This window comes from Sapajus apella, unplaced genomic scaffold (assembly GCF_009761245.1).
Source record: "Sapajus apella isolate SASKATOON/1434 unplaced genomic scaffold, GSC_monkey_1.0 scaffold46, whole genome shotgun sequence".
NCBI classification, from domain to species: Eukaryota; Metazoa; Chordata; class Mammalia; order Primates; family Cebidae; genus Sapajus; species Sapajus apella.
Window position 1 is genome coordinate 19,213,792 of NW_022436986.1, and position 19,550 is coordinate 19,233,341.

Genomic DNA, 19,550 nt, shown 5'->3' on the forward strand with positions numbered 1-19,550 from the left:
TCAAGGCCATAGGGCACTATGATGGCACCTGTGAATAGCCACTACATCCCAGCCTGGGCAGCAAAGCCAAGACTCTGTTTCTAAAATTAAGTAGAATAAAAAATAAAAATAAAAATCAAGTGCTTTCATTGGGTGGGGACTAAGGTTGTTTCTTTTTCTCCCATTAACTCAACCACTTTAACTCTGAAGCAAAATGCTGACGAAGAGATGTGCCAAGGGAAATATAAAAGCATAGCCTAATAGAAATCTGGCCAGGTTGTGGCCTGGAGAACAAGAGAAGCACCTACAGCAAAGCTGCCTAAAGTCATAGGTAATATTTAAAGCAGGGGGCAGCAAACATTTTCTGTAAAGGGCCTATAGGCTGTGGCATAATATGAAATATGTTTGCTCTTTGTCCTTGGTTCCCGACACAGTGCTCCCAAATCCCTTGTAATTTCCTGAGTGATAAGAACAGTAGGAACATCTTTTGTATAATCCAATTTTAGCCAGCATGATAAGGAAGGAAGTCCCCTTTGCTTTAACCTACACAAGAAGAGTAACTTCAAAATGACCAATTGCTTTTTGTTCTGTTTCTCCTTTCTTCAGCCCTTTTCTGCCTTAATAAAGCCAACCTCCTTTGCTCAGCTCATCACAACATTCCATTTTATAGAATGAAGTGTGACCCAATTCTAGAATCTCTAATAAAAGCCAATTAAGATCTTAAAACTACATATGTTATAACTGTATCTTTTGACAATGCTAATCAGGTGACTTAGAGTGGGGACCTAGAGGGGTGGAGCCTCAGGATGGAGCCAGTCACCAGAAAGACCAAGTGGTAAGACTAGAACTTTCAGCCCCACCCGCTAATCTTCAGGAAAGTGGGTGGGGGAAGCTGAAGATCCAGCTATATAAAAACACTTGGAAACGAGATTTGATGAAGCTTCTGGGTTGCCGAACATGAAGGTGCTACACCTAGAGAGGCATGGACCTCCATACTTCCCTCAATTCCTCAGCCTGTCTGTCTCTTCATCTGGCTGCTCATCTGTATTCTTGATAATAAGTCAGCAAATATAAGAAAATGTTTCCCTGAGTTCTGTAAGCCATCCTAGCAAATTAACTGAACCCAAGAAGGGGGTCGTAGGAACCCCCATCAAAAGTATAACTGGCTGGACTTGCACTTAGTATCTAAAATGGGGTATCTGAAATCTCCAGGTAGACAGCATCAGAATTAAATGGAATTATAGGATACCCAATTGGTGTCCGCTGGAGAATTCCCTCGGTGTGTGGAGAACTACCCTCCCACTCCATCACATTAGGGTGGCAGAAGTGTGCTGAGAGTGAGTAGACAGTAGAGAATTAGAGGCCTGGCACAGTGGCTCACGCCTGTAATCCCAACTACTTGGGAAGCCGAGGCGGGTGGATCTCCTGAGGTCAAGAGTTCAAGACCAGCCTGACCAACATGGTGAAACCCTGTCTCTACTAAACACAAAAAATTAGCCCCAGCGTGGTGGTGCTCGCCTGTAATCCCAGCTACTTGGGAGACTGAGGCAGGAGAATCGCTTGCACCCAGGAGGTGGAGGTTGCAGTGAACCGAGATTGTGCCATTGCACTCCATCCCGGGCAACAAGAACAAAAATTTCATCTCAAAAAAAAAAAAAAAAAAAAGAAAGCAGAGAATTAGAGGGGAAAATGGTTTGTTTTTCCCTTGTGCTTGGGCCATATGGCATCTGTTGTAACTACTCAACTCTAAATATCCTGACAAATATCCACAGTTCCAGCACTGTGTCTACCATGTAAAAGGCACTCAATATTTTTATTTTCACTCGACAAATATTTAACACCCCTCACCACCTGTACTGCTCAGGACTATCACTGTCTGTCCCTTGCTTCTCTTCAGGTTCTGACTCAAAGACGGCAAAGTGTAGAGAAAGGAATAAAAGTTTTGGAGTCAGTTCTATCAGGGTTCAAATTTCAACTCTGTCACTTATTACTGCATGATCTTGATCAATTCCCTAAACCTCTCTGAGCTCCTAAAATGGTGGTAGTCAGGTATGGTGGCTCACACCTGTAATCCCAGCACTTTAGGAGGCTGAGGCAGGAGGATCACTTGAGGCCATGGGTTCGAGATCAGCCTGGGCAACACAGTGAGACCCTGTCTCTACAAAAAATTTAAAAATTAGCCAGGTATGGTGGCACATGCCTGTAATGGGAGGATCATTTGAGCCTAGGAGTTCAAGCGAACTGTGCTCAAGCCACTGCACTCCAGCCTGGGCAATACAGTGAGACCCTGTCTATAAAAATAAATCAATAAATAATTTTTTTTAAATAAAAATATAAAATGACTGTAGCCTCACCTATTTCAAAGAATTGAGAGAATGGAGTAAGACAACCTATGTAAACCACCTGAGACAAGACACACAGCAAGCATTTTAGAAATATTAGTCTCCTTTGGCCAGCTGCGGTGGCTCACACCTGTAATCCCAACACTTTGGGAGGCCAAGGCAGGCAAATCACAAGGTCAGGAGATTGAGACCATCCTGGCCAACACAGTGAAACCCCATCTCTACTAAGAATATACAAATTAGCCAGGCATGGTATAGTATATGCCTGTAGTCCCAGCTACCAGGGAGGCCAAGGCAGGAGAATTGCCTGAACCTAGGAGGCAGAGGTCGCAGTGAGCTGAGATCACGTCACTGCACTCTAGCCTGGGTAACAGAGCAAAACTCCATCTCAAAAAAAAGAAAGAAAGAACTATTAGCCCACCTTTCTCTCCTTTCATTCAACAAATGTTCATTCAATAAATGGCCATCATGTCCATCATGATGAAAGATACAGGGGATACAGCAATGCATGTTACTATCTAGTTGGGAAAAATTCAGTCAGCCTACAGCTAACCTGTCCAGATAAAGGAAGTGAAAAGTGGGTCTTTCTTCTCGCCAAAACACTGGACAGTACCTACTTAGAGTGCCTTGGGCAGAGTTTGGGGGAGCAGCGTCCACATGGAGCAGAAGATCTTGCTTTCAAGCCTCTCCATGAGTTCCCAACAAAGCACACACTATCTAGCTGCTAGAAATCAGGATCTCAGGTCTTAGAGATGCACCCACCACTGGGCATGAGCTTAGCCAGACTGGTCGAGGATAAACAGCCTGGCACGTCACTTTTGGAAGGCTGCTAACCCTTCCATCTAACCTGTTAAGGCACAATCCTAGTGCCAGTTGTGATGGCTAATACTGTCAACTTGATTGGATTGAAGGATGCAAAGTATTGTTCCTGGGTATGTCTGTGAGGGTGTTTCCAAAGGAGAGTAACATTTGAGTCCATGGACTGGGAGAGGCAGACCCACCCTCAATCTGGGTGGGCACCATCTAATCGACTGCCAGGTGGCTAGAGTAAGGCAGGCAGAACAAGGTAGAAGGAGCTGACTTGCCGAGTCTTCTGACTTTCATCTGTCTCCTGTGCAGGATGCTTCCTGCCTTGAACATCACACTCCAAGTTCTTTGGCGTTTGGACTCTTGGACTTACACTAGTGGCCAGCCAGAGGCTCTGGGGCCTGCAGCCACAGACTGAAGGCTGCACTGTTGGCTTCTCTACTTTTGAGGTTTTAGGACTCAGACTGATCCACTACTGGCTTCCTTGTTCTTCAACTTGCAGATGGCCTATCATGGGATTTTACCTTGTGATCATGTGAGTCAATTCTCCTCAATAAATGCCCTTTCATATACACATATATCGTATTACTTCTGTCCCTCTAGAGAACCCTAATACACTCAACTTACCTGTTGCTCCCGTTCCCTGGCCTTTCTTAGGCTGTTTTGGGGCTGTGTACTGGAAAAATTCATTTCCATGGCCAGCAGCTGCCTGATCCAGTCCAAAAAGGGAGGCCAATCTGGCACTGTTAGTAGAAAATGAAAGTGAAATTTCATTGATCTATCCCAAACCTGGAATCATTACAAAAGCTGCTCATCTCCAACACTGAACAAATACTTCCTTGACTATATCCCACCATTCAATACTAGAAGCCCTTCAAGCTAGGAGAGCTGATTAAAAATTTAAAAAAAAAAAAAAAGAAATAAAAATACTGGACACAGCAGCTAAGTGTCTTTGAAATCAAGACTGTATATTTGATGGGAGCATCATCAGCTGACCCTGCTCATCCCCAGGACTTTGGTCAAGGCATTTCTTTTTTCTGGACCTCAGTTTTTCCACCTGTAAATTGAAGTGATTAGTCCACGTGCTCTCCATGGTATCTTCAAACTGTAAATTCTTGCTTTTAGTAAATCATAGTTTCTAGTCCCCTCTACTGATTACTACTACTCCTGCTTTTTACTAGTTTATTCCATTGAAATGAAACTATGATACAAAATTACCCATCGAAAATGGTCCTTGCCATCCTTTCATCTAACAGAACCATTCTTTCATCATCCCTTGCAAGGAATCTTATGCCCCCACCATTCCACTAAAACTGGTCTTGCTAAGATCACCAACAACTCCCTTGTTACTAAACCCAGTTTACCAGTCCTTATCTTATTTGACCTCACACCACCGTTTTATACTGTCAATTAATTTGTTCTTCTTCAAACTCTTGACTTCTCCAGGGTTCATGGAAGGAACAGGTCCAAATTAAAGATCAATAAATACTAATATAATCCCTTGCTTGTTTTGCCCCATTTCTCTGGCTTGTCTTTTTTTTTCTTCTTCTTCTTCTTTTTTCTGTGTGCATTTCTCTGGCTTGTCTTTAACTCCTTGGACTCTTCTTGCCCAATCTTTAAATGTCGAGGTCTCCAGGGTTCCATATTTTCTCTCTCTTGGTAGAGTTTCATACTGTCTCTCTCTACTTACTTACATTTGTATCAAATGCTATCCAAATGCTGATGATGCTCAAATCTGTATTCCCAGCCCAGAACTTGCTCTTGAGTGCCAGAAAACATAGATATCCCTCAGGCAATACAAATGTATCCTGTCCAAACCAGAACTCATATCCTCCAATGTCCACTGCCCCAGCAAAACCTGTTCTTCCTCTTATGCTCCAAGACCATCATCAGGTTCAGTGATTCCATAGAAGGATTCAATGGTCTCAGCATATAGTGGTACTTAGGACTAAGATCTATTACAAAAGGATATACAGCAAAATCAGCAAAAGTAAAAAGTGCATTGGTGGGCTGGACATGGTGGCTCATGTCTGTAATCCCAGCACTTTGGGAGGCTGAGACAGGTTGATCACTTGAAGTCAGGAGTTCGAGACAAGCCTGACCAACATAGCAAAACCCTGTCTCTACTAAAAATACAAAAATTAGCTGGGTGTGCTGGCACACACCTGTAGTCCCAGTTACTCAGGAGGCTGAGGCAGGAGAATCACTTGAACCTGGGAGGTAGAGGCTGCAGTGAGCTGAGATCACACCACTGCACTCTAGCCTGGGCTACAGAGCAAGACTCTGTCTCAAAAAAAATAAAAGTGCATGGCTCAAAATCCAGAGGAAACCAGGCACAAGCTTCCAAGAATCCTCTCCCAGTGGTGTGACACAGGACATTCTTAATTCCTCCAGCAGTGAGTTACAACACAATACACGCGAAGTGTGGTCTATCAGGGAAGCCAATTACAGATTCAGTGCCAAAGGTATTTAATAGTGCCTGGTCACACAGACACCCTCTGCCAAGCATGTACCAAAATTACAGACACCCAGAAAAAAAGTAGGTGTTCAGTACGAACCATATCATTTTACAAATGACTTAGGCATAGTGGGCCACTCATGATTTAGAAAAAGCTTTGTACCAGGGTGGGGAACTGTTCATCAATCATGTGCCCAAATGCCAGCTTCTATGGTTTATTCAACCCCTTTAAAACTGATGTAGACATATAATCCCCAATGTGGCAGTATTGAGAGGTGGGACCTTCAAGAGATGATTGGGTCATGACGGCTCTACCCTCATAAATGGATTAATTCAATCATAGATGGATTTCTAGGTTAGGCCAGATGCAGCGGCTCTTATATGTAATCCCAGAACTTTGGGAGCCAGGTGGATCACTTGAGGCCAGGAGTTTGAGACTAGCCTGGGCAACATAGAGAGATCCCATCTCTATAATTTTTTTTTTTAATTATCCAGTCTTGGTGGTAAATGCCTGGAATCCTAGCTACTTGAGAGGCTGAGGCAGGAGGCTCAATTGAGCCCAGAAGTTTGAGACTAGAGTGAGCTATGATCATGCCACCACATTATAGCCTAGGCAACAGGGCAAGACCCTATCTACCCTGCACCAAAAAAAAAAAAAAAAAAAACGATTACAAGATTATCATGGAATATCATGGGAATGGGACTGGATTGGTGGCTTTATAAGAAGAGGAAGAAAGATCTGAGCTAGTATATCCAGCATGCTTGCCATGTGATGCCCTGTGACATCTCAGGACCCTGCAGAGAGTTCCTACCAACAAGAAGACCCTCACCACATATAACCCTTCTGACCCTGAGCTTCTCAGGCTCCATAACTGTAAAATAAATTCCTTTTCTTTATTGCACTTTAGGTATTTTGTTATAAGCAACAGAAAACAGACTAAGATATCAGCCAAGAGCCAACCTTGTAAACAGAGCTTTTTAGGAATAATAGTCTCAGGCTTGCTGTGTTAGCTCTTTAAAACAATTTTTTTTAGACACAGGTCTCAATCTGTCACCCAAGCTAGAGTGCAGTGGGACATTCATGGCTCACTGCAGCTTTTACCTCCAGGGCTCAACCAGTCCTCTCACTTCAGCCTCCAAAATAGCTGAGGCTACAGACATGCACCACCACGCTCTGTGGATTTTCCCACCTCAGCCTCCTAAGTAGCTGGGACTACTGGCATGTACCACCAAACCTGGCTAATTTTTGTATTTTTTTGTAGAGATGGGGTTTTACCATGTTGCCCAGACTGCTCTTGAACTCCTGAGCTCAAGTGATCCACCCACCTTGGCCTCTCAAAGTTCTGGGATTATAGGTGGCCAGTGTGTCCAGCCATGAAATGTATTTCTTAAATGGTAAGACATGATCTCAGGTGCAGAACGGATGTTGTGTTAACGGGCATGAAAACAACATTAATCCCCTTATACATCTCCATCAGAGCTTGTGAGTGACCAGGTACATCGTCAATGAGCAGTAATAATTCGATGGAAAGCTTTTTTTCTGAGCAGTGGGTCTCAACAGTGCACTTAAAATATTCAGTAAACTATGCCATAAACAGATGTGTTGTCATCCAGGCTTTGTTGTTGCATTTACAGAGCATAGGCAAAATAAATTTAGCATAATGCCTAAGGGCCCTAGGATTTTTGGAGCAGTAAATGAGCAATGGCTTCAACTTAAAGTCACTAGGTGCATTATACCCTAATAAGAGTAAACCTGTCCTTTGAAGTTTTGAAGTCAAGTATTGACTTCTCCTCTCTTTTATAGGCCATAAAAGTCCTATATGTCACCTTCTTCCAATAGAAAGCTGTTTTGTCTACATTGAAAATCCATTGTTTACTGTAGCCACCATCACCAGTTCTCTTTGCTAGAACTTCCAGACAACTTGTTACAGTTTGCAACCACTTGCTACATATAGCATTTTTATGCTATGAAGATGATTTATTTCCCTGAACCTCATGAACCAACCTCTGCTCACTTCCAACTTTTCTTCTGCAGCCTCCTCACCTCTCTCAGTCTTCACTGAATTGAAAAAAGTTAGGGCCTTGCTCTGAATTAGGCTTTGGTAAGGAAATCTGTGACTGGTTTCATGTTCTGTCAGATCCCTCAAACTTTCTCCATGTCAGCAATAAGGCTGTTTTGCTATCTCATCATTTGTATGTTCACTGGAGTAGCACTTTTAATTTCCTTTAAGAATGCTTCCTTTGCATTCACAATATGGCTAACTGGTACAAGAGGCCTAGCTTTGGGTCTATCTTTGTTTTTACACACCCTCCTCACAAAGCTTAATCATTTCTACCTTTTTTAAAGTGATAGATGCATGACTCTTCCTTTCACTTAAACACCTGAGGTCATTTTAGGGTTCTTAACTGGCCTAATGCCAATATTGCTGAGCCATGGAGTATATAGAGGAAGGCCCAAGAAGAGGAAAAATCAAAGAGAACTGCTAGGCAGCGGAACAGTCAGAACATATACAACATTTATCAATTAAGTTCACTGTTTTTTGTGGGCGTGGTTTGGGGCAACAACAATTACAATAATAACACCAAAGATCACAGATTACCATAACAGATATAATACTATTGAAAAAGTTTGAAATACAGAGAGAAAATATGTATGTGTGTGTGTGTGTGTGTGTGTGTGTATATATATATATATATATATATATATTTTTTTTTTTTTTTTGAAACAGAATTCTCACTCTGTTGCCCTGGCTGGAGTGCAGTGGCACGATCTCGGCTCACTGCAACCTCTGCCTCCTGGGTCCTGGGTTCAAGCAATTCTCCTGCCTCAGCCACCCCAGTAGCTAGGATTACAGGTGTGTACCACCACACCCTGCTAATTTTTGTATTTTTTAGTAGAGACAGGGTTTCACTATGTTGGCCAGGCTGGTCTTAAACTTCTGGCCTCAAGTGATCCACCTGCCTCAGCCTCCCAAAGTGCTGGGATTACAGGCGTGAGCCACCGCACCTGACCGAGATAATATTTTTCAATATGAGGGAATAACCAAAATGTGACACAGAGACACAAAGGGACTAATTTTGCTGTTGGCAAAATGATGCCAATAGACTTGCTCAGCATAGGGTTGGTCACAACCTTTAATTTGTTAAAAAAAAAAAAAAAAAAAAAAAGTCTGCAACACACAATAAAGCGAACTGCAAAAAAAAAATGGGGTATGCCCAGGGTCTGGTATGTAATAGGCTCAATAAATGAATTTAAAATCTAGTCTGGCTCTGAGCGCCTCTTCTCCAAAGACATCCTTAGTTTAGGTGAAGTAAACATTGAAACTTCCCAACAAGCTATTTTGGCTTTTCCGGGTTTTTTAAAACAAATTTTATGTATAAAAAAATACGTACTAGCATTTTACAAAATAAATTTAGTATGACTTGAAATTGTTGCCTTGTTTTCTCAAAATAGTCTACTATAAGTTTAAAGTTTGCTGTAAATAGGCCAGAAATGCCTACTTTAAAGGACTAAGAGGTTTAAGTGAGATTGTAAATGCAATGCTTGAGTGAGAGCAGCACTGGCCCAAAAAGACATCAACAAATGCTTACGGAATTTAGAAGAGAGCAAGATTTTTCCTTTCAGGTAGGAAAATTCCCTAAAGGGGTAAGATTCTGGAAGAGTTGGGTTTCACTGTCTCTAAACACAGTAAAAAATGTACAAAGCTTAGCATCTAGTTAAGATAAAATAGCTTATGCACCAATTACTGATAAGAAAAGAATGTCCTTGTTAGCTTCAGTAAACCATGGGTATTGGGCTTGCTGTTTTAATTTTGCAGATGTAACCTTTGTGAAACGAAAGACAAGAGTGGCATAAGTTAACTGTGTTTCCACAGATGTCCTAAAGACCAGCCAGTTGAAGACAACAAAGTCAATACAAAAGCCAGGTCAACCTACTTAGTTTTCAGATTAATTCCATTTTATATTAATATCTTTAATGGACTCTACATCAACTTGGGAGATAAGTACTTGTAAATTATTAGCAGGGCATGGTGGCTCACTCTCAGAGGCTGAGACAGGAGGACTGCTTGAGGTCAAGAGTTTAAGACCAGCCAGAACAACAAAGCAAGATCCCATCTTTACAAAAAATTAAAAATTAGCCAGGTGTGATGGCGTGCACCTGTAGTCTCAGCTACTGGGGAGGCTGAGGCAAATGGATTGCTTGAGCCCAGGAGTTTGAAGCTGCAGTGAGCCATGACTGCACCACTGCACTCCAGCCTGAGCAACAGAGCAAAACCCTGTCTCAAAAAAAATAAAAATTAATTAATTAATTATTAGATTTTTCCACTACTAAGGTGCTCTCAAATATACACAATCTCCCTATGTTGGCAAGAATGAGCCTGCTAGCTCTGGACTTGAGTCTATGTTAATAATTCATAGGAAAAGTCATGACAGCATTAACTAAATTTGAAAAATAAATGTTAGACAATGCATTTAGTTGCAAGGACCTCACCTCACCTCAGTTTAATATTATTTTTCTTTCCCGTCAAAAACAAAAACACATGCATTTATACTGTATGAACATATTTTAATAAACAGGGATTCTTCTTGTTGATAAAGTATTAATACTTTTTAAATATACTGACATCAAACATCTATTTCAATCATAACAATAACGGCACAGGCAGGTCTGGTAGAATCTGCCTACCTGATTTCAGATCCAGGCTCTATTACTTTCTAGCTGTGTGATCTTGAGCAACTTATCACTCTGAACCTTTCCCATTTGAAAAATGGATATAATGGATATAATAGTTAATAGTAGCCTCATAGAGAAGAGTAAATACAATAATGTATATACACATTTCTCATTTGTAAAATGGGTATAGTAGGTAAAATTACTTCATAGAGTGGAAGGGAGGAATAAATACAATAATGTCTATGTATTCCTTAGTACAGCAGGTAGCATACAGTAAGCACACAGTATGTATTTATATACTTGTGAACACACCTTATTATCTCAAAATGTGGCTCAACTCAGATACCCCTGCAAGGGTGGAAGCATACTGATTGATGTACAAGTTGACCTAGAACCATAAGCTGGTATTAGCATTAACATTAAAACTATGGAACTGGGAAAGGTCTCAAAGATTATCTAGGGCAAACCTCATTATTTAATAGGCTGGGGTATGGAGGGACAAGGATGGGAGATGATCTGTACAAAGTCACATTCCTAACTGGGGATAGAACCAAATTAGACTTTAGGCTTTTTCCTATCTTTTACAGAAGTTAAAATGTTTTCTGATGATCAGTTAATTTATCGCTTTACCATCTTTACACTACTGACTTATCATTACTATGCTAATCAGATTTGCCTACACATACCTTTATATTCTGAAACAAATATATACATGACTGGCCTCTTAAAAATGCTTTGTGATTATTCTACCTGGATTGATTTTATTCTATTACTAAAATAAAAGTTTCTTAGGGACAGAAACTGTGACTTATTCTTCTCTGGATTAGCTGAAGCCAAGTACTATTACTTTGTTACTATTACTTCCCACAATGGTGAGGAATGGGCTAAAACAAACTAACAAACAAAATTTTGTTAGTTTTGCCTCCTGATTACTACTTCTAGATTAATAGTAAACTCTAAGAGGCCTAGAAACTGAGAAGGGAGATTATCAGATGCTTCCACTTCTATTATGCTCGAATATATCCTTAATGGAATCAAGCAAGTCATGTGTTTAAATCAAGAGACTTGAAACTTAAGCAAGTACACTTACAGTGATATATGGCTATAAAAGAGGAAGTGAAAAGCAACTGCCGTATTCACTGTCATATGTTCTACTTCCTTAGAGAAAACCAAAAAAGGAATAGCTAAATCAGAGAATGTTGGTGAAACTTTCTAAATTCTCAGTGTTAAATTTGATTTGGTTTTCCTGATAACCATGGGGAATAAAAATAAACTCTAACTTTCCTCAATAAGTCTTTTATCATCAAATTAGCATTGTCTATGTCCAGGAGTACAGTTACATTCCTAAAATTCAAGTGTCTCAGATCTTTGAGAAGCCTGCTCAGGAAAAAAGAATAATTGAGCCACCAAGGATTTATCTCTGGCCAGGAATCTGGAAAAGAGCACATGACTGTCATTACCTATCTTAACATTTTCAGTCAGCATGGACTGATTGCTGCGTGGAAGTTGGAAGCCTTAACATTACAGACTTCTCTCAAATACTTTCACATAGGGAAGACTGTGGATTTAAAGTATACCTTTGAAATTTTCAAGCAGTGTAATATACAGCTATATACAAAACGGGTTTGTTGGAAGGAACATTACTTCAAAAGGCTGGCTACAAACAGGAGTCAACAGCAGCAAGGAGGCTGGAATGTGTGGAGATTCGTTAATGTTCTGGGTGGAATAGGGGAAAAAAAGGAAGCGAAGGACAGCTTAACTCTAAAATAACTGAGAAAACGAAAGAATTCAAAGTGGAACTAAGTGAATGCAGGCCATCCAAAGAGGCGGTAGTTGTGGAACAGCGACAAGAGTGAAAAGACTTCAGGATAGGTAATACAGAGCTAGTCAGTGTAAATCAAAAGATCCTATTTAAGGACAAAAAAAGGCCAGTGTCGTTTTTATGATCATTCATGTATCGACCTCTCCAACAAATCTGGAAGCAACTTAACAGCAGGAACAGCAGCCTAACCATTTTTGTAACCTCTTAGCATTTAGCAGAATAAGGAGCATATGTGGTATATTTGTCATTTTTCCAGTACATTCTTCAGCATGCACAAAATTTGTTAAGCATATGCTCAAAGCTTGCAATGATCACAGCTTGGTAGCTCTCACGAGTTTGGAGGAAGTCAAGCTGTCCATCGGCACAACACAATAGAAAAGGCTAAACTGACTACTGAAAGAGACAAAACTCTGCCTCTTTTTAAAGATTTCTATCCCGGGCTGGTATATATTAATACAATGCTTGTAAAACTGGAGAATGAAAAAGTCTGTTACGTTGGTTTTAAGCTTTAAAATTTACAAAGTGCAATTTCGCAGCTATCATTCATTCAACAGGCACTTCTTGAGCACTCACTATGTGCCAGGTACCATGCTGAGTGCTAGACAAACATGAACAACATAAGCAGTCCCTGTCCTGTGAGGAATCATAATCTAATAGGTTCGGGGTGCAAGAATAGAGGCAAACACACTTAACTGTAGGAATAAGGAAGGGAAAGCAATTTATTCTGCCTGAGGCTGCAGAAGGAAAAGCACCCAAAACGTGACATCCGAGCTGGGCCTTGAAGAATGCTAGAGCTGACCCACCAGGGCCTGGTTCTAAAGTGTCATCGCCTTTTCCACCGAGAAGAGAAAGTCTCATGTCAGTCCCAGGTAACTCCTACAAAAACTCTGAGGCAGGAAGTTTCGTCAGCAATCATTTCCATCTCACCAGAGAAATTGTGACCCAGAAAGCAAAAGGCAAACCCCAGGGTTATCTTCGCGCCAAGAGAGATGCCGGGTCCCGAACCTCAGATCGGCAGAGTCAGCACAGTTGCAAGCTCTGCCCAGATTCTGAGAGGTGTAGAGCACCGGAATGTGGCAAAGGTCTGCACCCGGAAGTTGGGAAAAGGCCTGAGAAGAGATCGACCCCCCTCCAACAATCTGCTGGTATCTCTCAGCCACGTCCTCCAGCGCATACTTCTCAGTCACTCACCCGCCGCTGGGCGAGAGGAAATCGGTGTCGTCCTCGTCTCCCGAACCGAACATTGCGTAGGATTTCACCGAATAGCAGGGAGGAAGCTGCGTGTTCCCAGCATCCCAGGGCCTGTCACCGCCGACGTTGTAAAATGCCGCGGTAGCGTGCTGCTTTCCGGCAGGATGAACTCCCGCACGGTCTCTGGGCCGAAAGCCGACTAGGCTCCGGAGAAGGTGGGGCAAAAAGGCAAATGAGAGACTCGCGCGGGCACGCGCGCCGCGTGACGTCAGGCCTCTCCAGCCCGCAGGGGGGCGGAGCTTCATAGCCCCGTGGAGGGATTGGTCGGTAAGGCAAGGGGGCGGGGCGGGGGCGGGAATCCTCGGTCTCGGTGGCGGTCGTGGACACGTCGAGCCGGGCAGAAGTGGAGGGGCCAGTCGAGGAGTCGCGAAGGGGTGACGGGTTAAGATTCGGAGAGAGAGGTGCTAGTGACTGGACTCGACTTGAAAAGGTAAGGCTTCTCTCGGCCCCTCTCTCGCACCCCTGTGCATGGGTACTCTCCTTTCCCCAGCGGGACAAGGACCCTTCTCTCCGCTCTCCTCAGCGCGGCAGAAGGAGAAAGAGCTCGGGTCTGGAGGGCTGAAGACCTGGGCTTCGGCCCGGCCCCTGCAGTGGCATAGCTAGAGTGACCTTGGTCCGGGGTGCTCGGTGCCTCAGTTTCCCCGTGTATGCAGCTGGCCATTTGTCGAGTGCTTCCATGTGCTGGCTGGTCCAGAAGCTTTTAGAGCTCAGAGGCCATCGAATTCAATCCCGGTCTCCTTGTAATCGCAGAATTCACAGATAGGGAAACGAAGGAACTGCCCTCGGGTGAGGGCTTAGTCCGAGGTCACAAAGAGTAAAGGGCAGACTGAGATTGGATTCCTCTATCTTTGATTCAGGATATAGTGAGCTAGTGAGTGAACAAGACCCTTTCCAGCCCTTAAGCACTGTGTGCCCTTACAGAATGGCTACTGAAAGACTGTAGCATACACCTCAAGGAAAGTCCCCCTTCTAGAGTCCACCTGTATTCTACTCAGGTGAGCTTCAGAAGAGCTAGGATATTCTGGGGGTGGGTGATGGAAAGGAGAATACTTTGGAGGCAGACACATCCCCAGCCCAACCTTGGCGTAGATTTCTCTGGGTCTTCCTGCGATAGTCCTAAATCAACATCAATTGTGGCGGACTCCTCTACCTCCAGTTTCCACCCTGACTGTAGCTCACATAAATATTTCTTTGGTTAACCTGGTATCTCAAAACAATCCTGGGATAGTCCTGGCTTAGCCAAGGTGTGGCTAAGGAGATAGTGTCCCAGTGTAGCATCCATTTCCACAGACTCAGTGGAGTTCTTGGGCTTCTTCTCACAGTCAGGTTGGTACTACAGGTGTCCCTTACCTGAATGTTTCAATCTGTCAGTATGAAATTGAAGTGAAGTGATTGGTAGCTCCCTCCCAGAGAACTTTGCACCTCCTGGCACTTGTCCTGTTCTGCTTTTTATTATAGTTTGCATACTACTGAATTGTAAACCTTCTTGCCTATAATAGGTTCTTATTAATTTTTATTAGACTGATTAATGAAATTCATCCTTGTTCCCTTGTTCCTTAATTTACAATCTTAGGATTTCTTTTTCCCGAGTGACCCAGCCTAGCGTTATTTCTTGCCTTTCATAGGTAGCTCCCAGAAAGATAAAAATGCTGTACTAACTGTGAGCTATCTGGGTTGCTTAATCTCTTTTGTTAATTGAAGGTGATTGTACTATTGTCTAAAGCTCCAGGGGAGGGGGAACAGGGGAATAAGAAAGCTAGAAATATTATATGTAACTATAATTTTCATAAGGAAATTATTCCTCTCTTTAACTGAGGATAGAGCTGTTAGTCTGCTTCTCATGTTTATTTTGTAGATCTAGATATTAAAGCAGTGAAGGTTCACAGTTGCAATAATGCAACTGGAATGTAAGTGCTAGAGTTGGAACTGAAACTAGAATCTAATAAGCACCAGCGCTAGAACTGTTGCAATAGCTCTGTTTAGTGTGTGAACTTGGCTACCTCTTGGAGGTGTTGAGGGAATAACTGGATTAAGTACCATGGCACTTTCTAACCCCCCTCCCCAATGCCGGCTGTGATTGCAGTACTGAAACATCTAAGTGGTGCTTTTATTTAAAAAATGCCCGAGGGAACATTTGAACTCTTATCTTGCATTCTTGGGTGGAACTGTTTTTATCCTGGATGTTTAAGTAAAGTGGCTTTTGTAGGTACTCAGAAATCCTAAAATCAGTAGCCTTGTTGGTGATTAGAACATCAAACGTGCATACCCCAGTTATCCCTGTGGAAAAACAGCTGCTGATTCTCGTTGGCAGTATGTGGAGAAAGATGATGGTGAAATTTCCCCAGGCTTTGAACTGCAGGACTGAGTGAAAAAAAAAAAAAAAAACCACTGTCTTCTAAATTCATTTATCTTCAGATTGGTAATATTGGACTAGGAATCAGGAAATCTGAATTCCTGTCCCAGCCCTTCTAACTCACTCTGAGTTTGGGCCAGGCTCCCTAAACACTGTAAAAGGAGTGGATTAGACCTAGACTTCTACTGAGTAAGAGCTGGAGATACAAAGGTAAGTAAGGCACAACCTTGATCTCAAGTTTAAATTAAGCATTTTTATTTGTTTTGCTTAAGTATACAACTTTTAGAATATTCATAAAATGTATTGTTGACCCCTTGAAGATTGGCTAGGAAGCAGCAATTATTTTTCTCCACCTTCCACCCACCTTCCTCCCTCAGGGAAGCAGCAAATTTAATAATTCTTTTCAAATTATCCGCAGTTTTGCAACGGAGATGACAGTCTTTATATGCAAGTATACCCATACTAATCTGTACTGATGAATGCATTTTAAAATTAATAGTTTAAAGATATAACCAAGTTATATCAGGTATAGTGATAGGGATATGAATTAGATGCAGGTTCTTGGGGATCGATAACATTCTATTTACTCAGTCACTAAAAGCAGACTTTTAGGGCCATTAGTTGGTTAACTGAAGAAGTAAGTTAAAGCAGGAATCATACAGATAACAGTTATGTGCATATCATAAACATTTTAATGAACACATAAACATTCTTTTGCCAGTCTTTTAACACAATGCCTCAGCCTTTTCTTGGAGTGTAGGAACCTATTGCCTGTTTTTATAAGTAAAGCTTTATTGGAACACAGCCTTGCCCATTTGTTATGAATTGTCTAGGACTACTCTCACCCTACAAAGCAGAGTTGAGTAGTTCCAACAGAAACCACATGGCCCACAACACCTAAAATGTTTACTTTTGGCCCTTTACAGAAAGAGCTTGCTAGCTTCTGGCCTACGTTATCTATGGGATTTTTAACATGGAATGAAAACTTTAAGTCACTTGCAAAGCATTTTCAGTGCAGAATCTTTTAGGGGTTTATGAAAAGTCTTCCCAGCCTTTTGTGTTGTCTCTCTCACCTAACAACAAGTTTATGTGTTACCTGTATGCTCACTTTTATCTAGTCTTTCCAAAGCATTCAATGTGTTTTTGTTTTTGTTTTTTTTTTTTTTGAGACGGAGTTTCGCTCTTGTTACCCAGGCTGGAGTGCAATGGCACAATCTCGGCTCACCGCAACCTCCGCCTCCTGGGTTCAGGCAATTCTCCTGCCTCAGCCTCCTGAGTCGCTGGGATTACAGGCACGCGCCACCATGTCCAGCTAATTTTTTGTATTTTTTTAGTAGAGACGGGGTTTCACCATGTTGACCAGGATGGTCTCGATCTCTTGACCTCGTGATCCACCCGCCTCGGCCTCCCAAAGTGCTGGGATTACATCAATGTGTTTTTTATAGAAACAACTTCTAGAGAGGCTATGTAGTACAGTCATTTAATACTTGAGCTCTGGACCCAAATTGCTTTGCCACTTATTAGTTGTATAGTAGACCTTAGGCAAGTTACTCAGCTTCTGCCTTTGTAAAATAGGGATAATGGTAGTATCCATTTCTAGGTTTCTTGGGAAAATTATAGGAGTTACTTGGTGTAAAGCATGTAGAACAGTGCCTGGCAGGTAGTAGGTACTCAATGTTAATTGCTGCTGTCATTTTTCTCTTCTCATTTATACTTCATTGCTTTACATAGTATTTACATATTTTCAATAATAAGCACAACTGGCATAAATTGGTTTGTGAACAAACACGCTGACACCATTGAAGCACACTTCACTGAAGGGGAACCAGAAGTGTTCTCATCACGTTGGAGAATAGCCTAGCCGGTGTGATGTCAGTTAATTAGATAAGAGAGTTCTGTGGGATAGTTTGCTAAGAGTATAAGGCAACAGTTCACATAAGGAAGTAGTGGATTAAAATTGAAAAGGAATACAGGAACGTATTTGTCAAATACATCGAAGGTGAAGGTGACAAGTTTATACTTAGCTCAGTAGGAAGCGGAATATTTTACTCTAAATGGCATGATCGATGTAAAAACATTCAAATGGCTTAGGAGTACATGAAATAAAACGTTAAATTTCCCCAGCTCCATTCCATGTCAGTAGCCACTTCATTTTCTAATGGTCCCTAGAACATGGGGTGGTTGTGTGAACTGAATGAGGTAAGGCATGGTAAACACTACTTGGGGCACTGGTATTAATTTTTTTTTAATTTCAATTCAGCTTTCCTTTGGATTATAATCTCAATTTTGAATGGAGAAAAATAAAGTTTCCATACTGAATGTGGATAAAATGAAATGACTGCTTTGAAAATAGATACCATGCTCGCAAGAGTCTTTGATTCCTAAGTCTTTCTTTACCTCTTGTTTCCAATTTGGAAGTCTTGGTAAAGAAGGACTTAGGAATCAGAGACTCATTTCCACTGTTAATTCCATTTTGCACCTTTCCTACCAGAAGTGCTACAAGAGGAAAGATGATATAATTATCACAGAAAAGCAAAGTGTTTGGCCAGGCATGGTGGCTCACACCTGTAATCCCAGCAAAGGTGGATCACCTGAGGTCAGGAGTTCAAGACTAGCCTGGCCAACATAGTGAAACCGCGTCTCTACTGAAAATACAAAAATTAGCTGGGCATGGTGGTAGGCACCTGTACCTGGGCGACAGAGTGATACTCAGTCTCAAAAAAAAAAAAAAAAAAAGGAGAGCAAAGTGTTTACAGTGACAAAGTGATTTCAACTAGCAATTGTCAGATAACTTAGTAACAAGGCATCACCCAAATAACTACATTTGAAAGTTGACAGGACAGACCTGACTGGGGCAAAGGGAGAGAAGGGGTAGGGGCTTGCTGCTGCCTGCACTCCCGCATGCAGCTCTTAAAACAAAGCCGTTTAAAAAACTCAAACGTTTTCTGTAGTTTTGTGACTTAAGTATGACAAGCCATCAAAAGTCTGATACTTAATACATTACAATGAACAGTTTATGCCAAAAGAAATCTTACAGTAGGGCCTGGGAAGGAAATGCTTTTGAAGTTCCACTGCTTTGAGTAGTATCATATTATAATTTAGGTAACATCCCCAAGCAGAGGAGGGGCCCATCCTTAGGAATGCAAAGCCCTGCAGAGAAGGAAAGGGTTGAGAAGGGTCCACCCTACCTCTTTTCCTCTACGCAATGGCCCTAGGCTTTTGTATGCAACCTGCTTTTGTAGGCTAAGGACATTATGAAATCCAGCATAAGATGGAAGCCTGAATCTCAAAAGTAAATATGAGAAATGTTTTGGAGGCAACACATAAAAAGAGCAAAATTCTAGCAACACGTGACATATTTCCCTAGATAGAAGAGTTATGGTAGAACTATGATGAGTGTTTATATAATTTTGAAGCAGTTTAGAGCATCTAGAATATAGTCATTTAATTTATGAGATGAACGACAGAGGAATTCTGTAACTTATACGCCCACATCCTCTCTCCCACCTTTTCTGATGGCTTTCTATGAGCTCTCACACAACCCTATGCATAATCTATACCTTAGTACATTTTACATTATCTTTTAATTATTTACATGTGTCCCTCTTTCACCAAAATGGATTTCTTAAGGTTAGGGTTTCATCAAGGTACCTTCATTCAATAGGTATGCAATAAATAGCAAAAGAATAGTCCGAGTTCCTCGGAGTTACCCAGCAAATGAGACCTAAGAGCCAGATCTAGAATGCAGATCAAGAACCTCTTTCAATTCCTAGCCCTGTACTTTTACTACCACACCAAACTGAGATATTGAACAATTTTTATCTCAGTATCTCAGCCTCTATCTGAGACGCTGAACAATTTTT

General features: G+C 41.7%; 2 protein-coding genes across 8 annotated transcripts in view; one reads left to right on the forward strand and one right to left on the reverse strand.

Annotated features, from left to right (window-relative positions):
* The window catches only part of FKBP15 (FKBP prolyl isomerase 15), a 57,075-nt gene extending 43,597 nt beyond the window's left edge, over nucleotides 1-13,478 (reverse strand). The window contains exons 1-2 of one of the 5 annotated variants that reach the window (XM_032240382.1): nucleotides 13,275-13,366; nucleotides 3,756-3,871 (exon numbers count right to left, since the gene is read on the reverse strand). In XM_032240382.1, coding sequence (XP_032096273.1) covers nucleotides 3,756-3,871; nucleotides 13,275-13,327 — 169 coding nt within the window. In that variant the 5' untranslated portion in view covers nucleotides 13,328-13,366. Of the gene's footprint in view, nucleotides 1-3,755; nucleotides 3,872-13,274 lie in introns of all 5 variants that reach the window. The other 4 variants (XM_032240385.1, XM_032240381.1, XM_032240383.1 and 1 more) reach the window with 4 other exon arrangements.
* Nucleotides 13,479-13,609: 131 nt separating this feature from the next.
* The window catches only part of SLC31A1 (solute carrier family 31 member 1), a 44,339-nt gene continuing 38,398 nt past the window's right edge, over nucleotides 13,610-19,550 (forward strand). For 2 of the 3 annotated variants that reach the window (XM_032240388.1, XM_032240389.1), the window contains exon 1: nucleotides 13,610-13,764. The gene's annotated coding sequence lies outside the window, so the exon portion shown is untranslated. Of the gene's footprint in view, nucleotides 13,765-15,669; nucleotides 15,898-19,550 lie in introns of those variants that run through there. The other variant, XM_032240387.1, reaches the window with a different exon arrangement.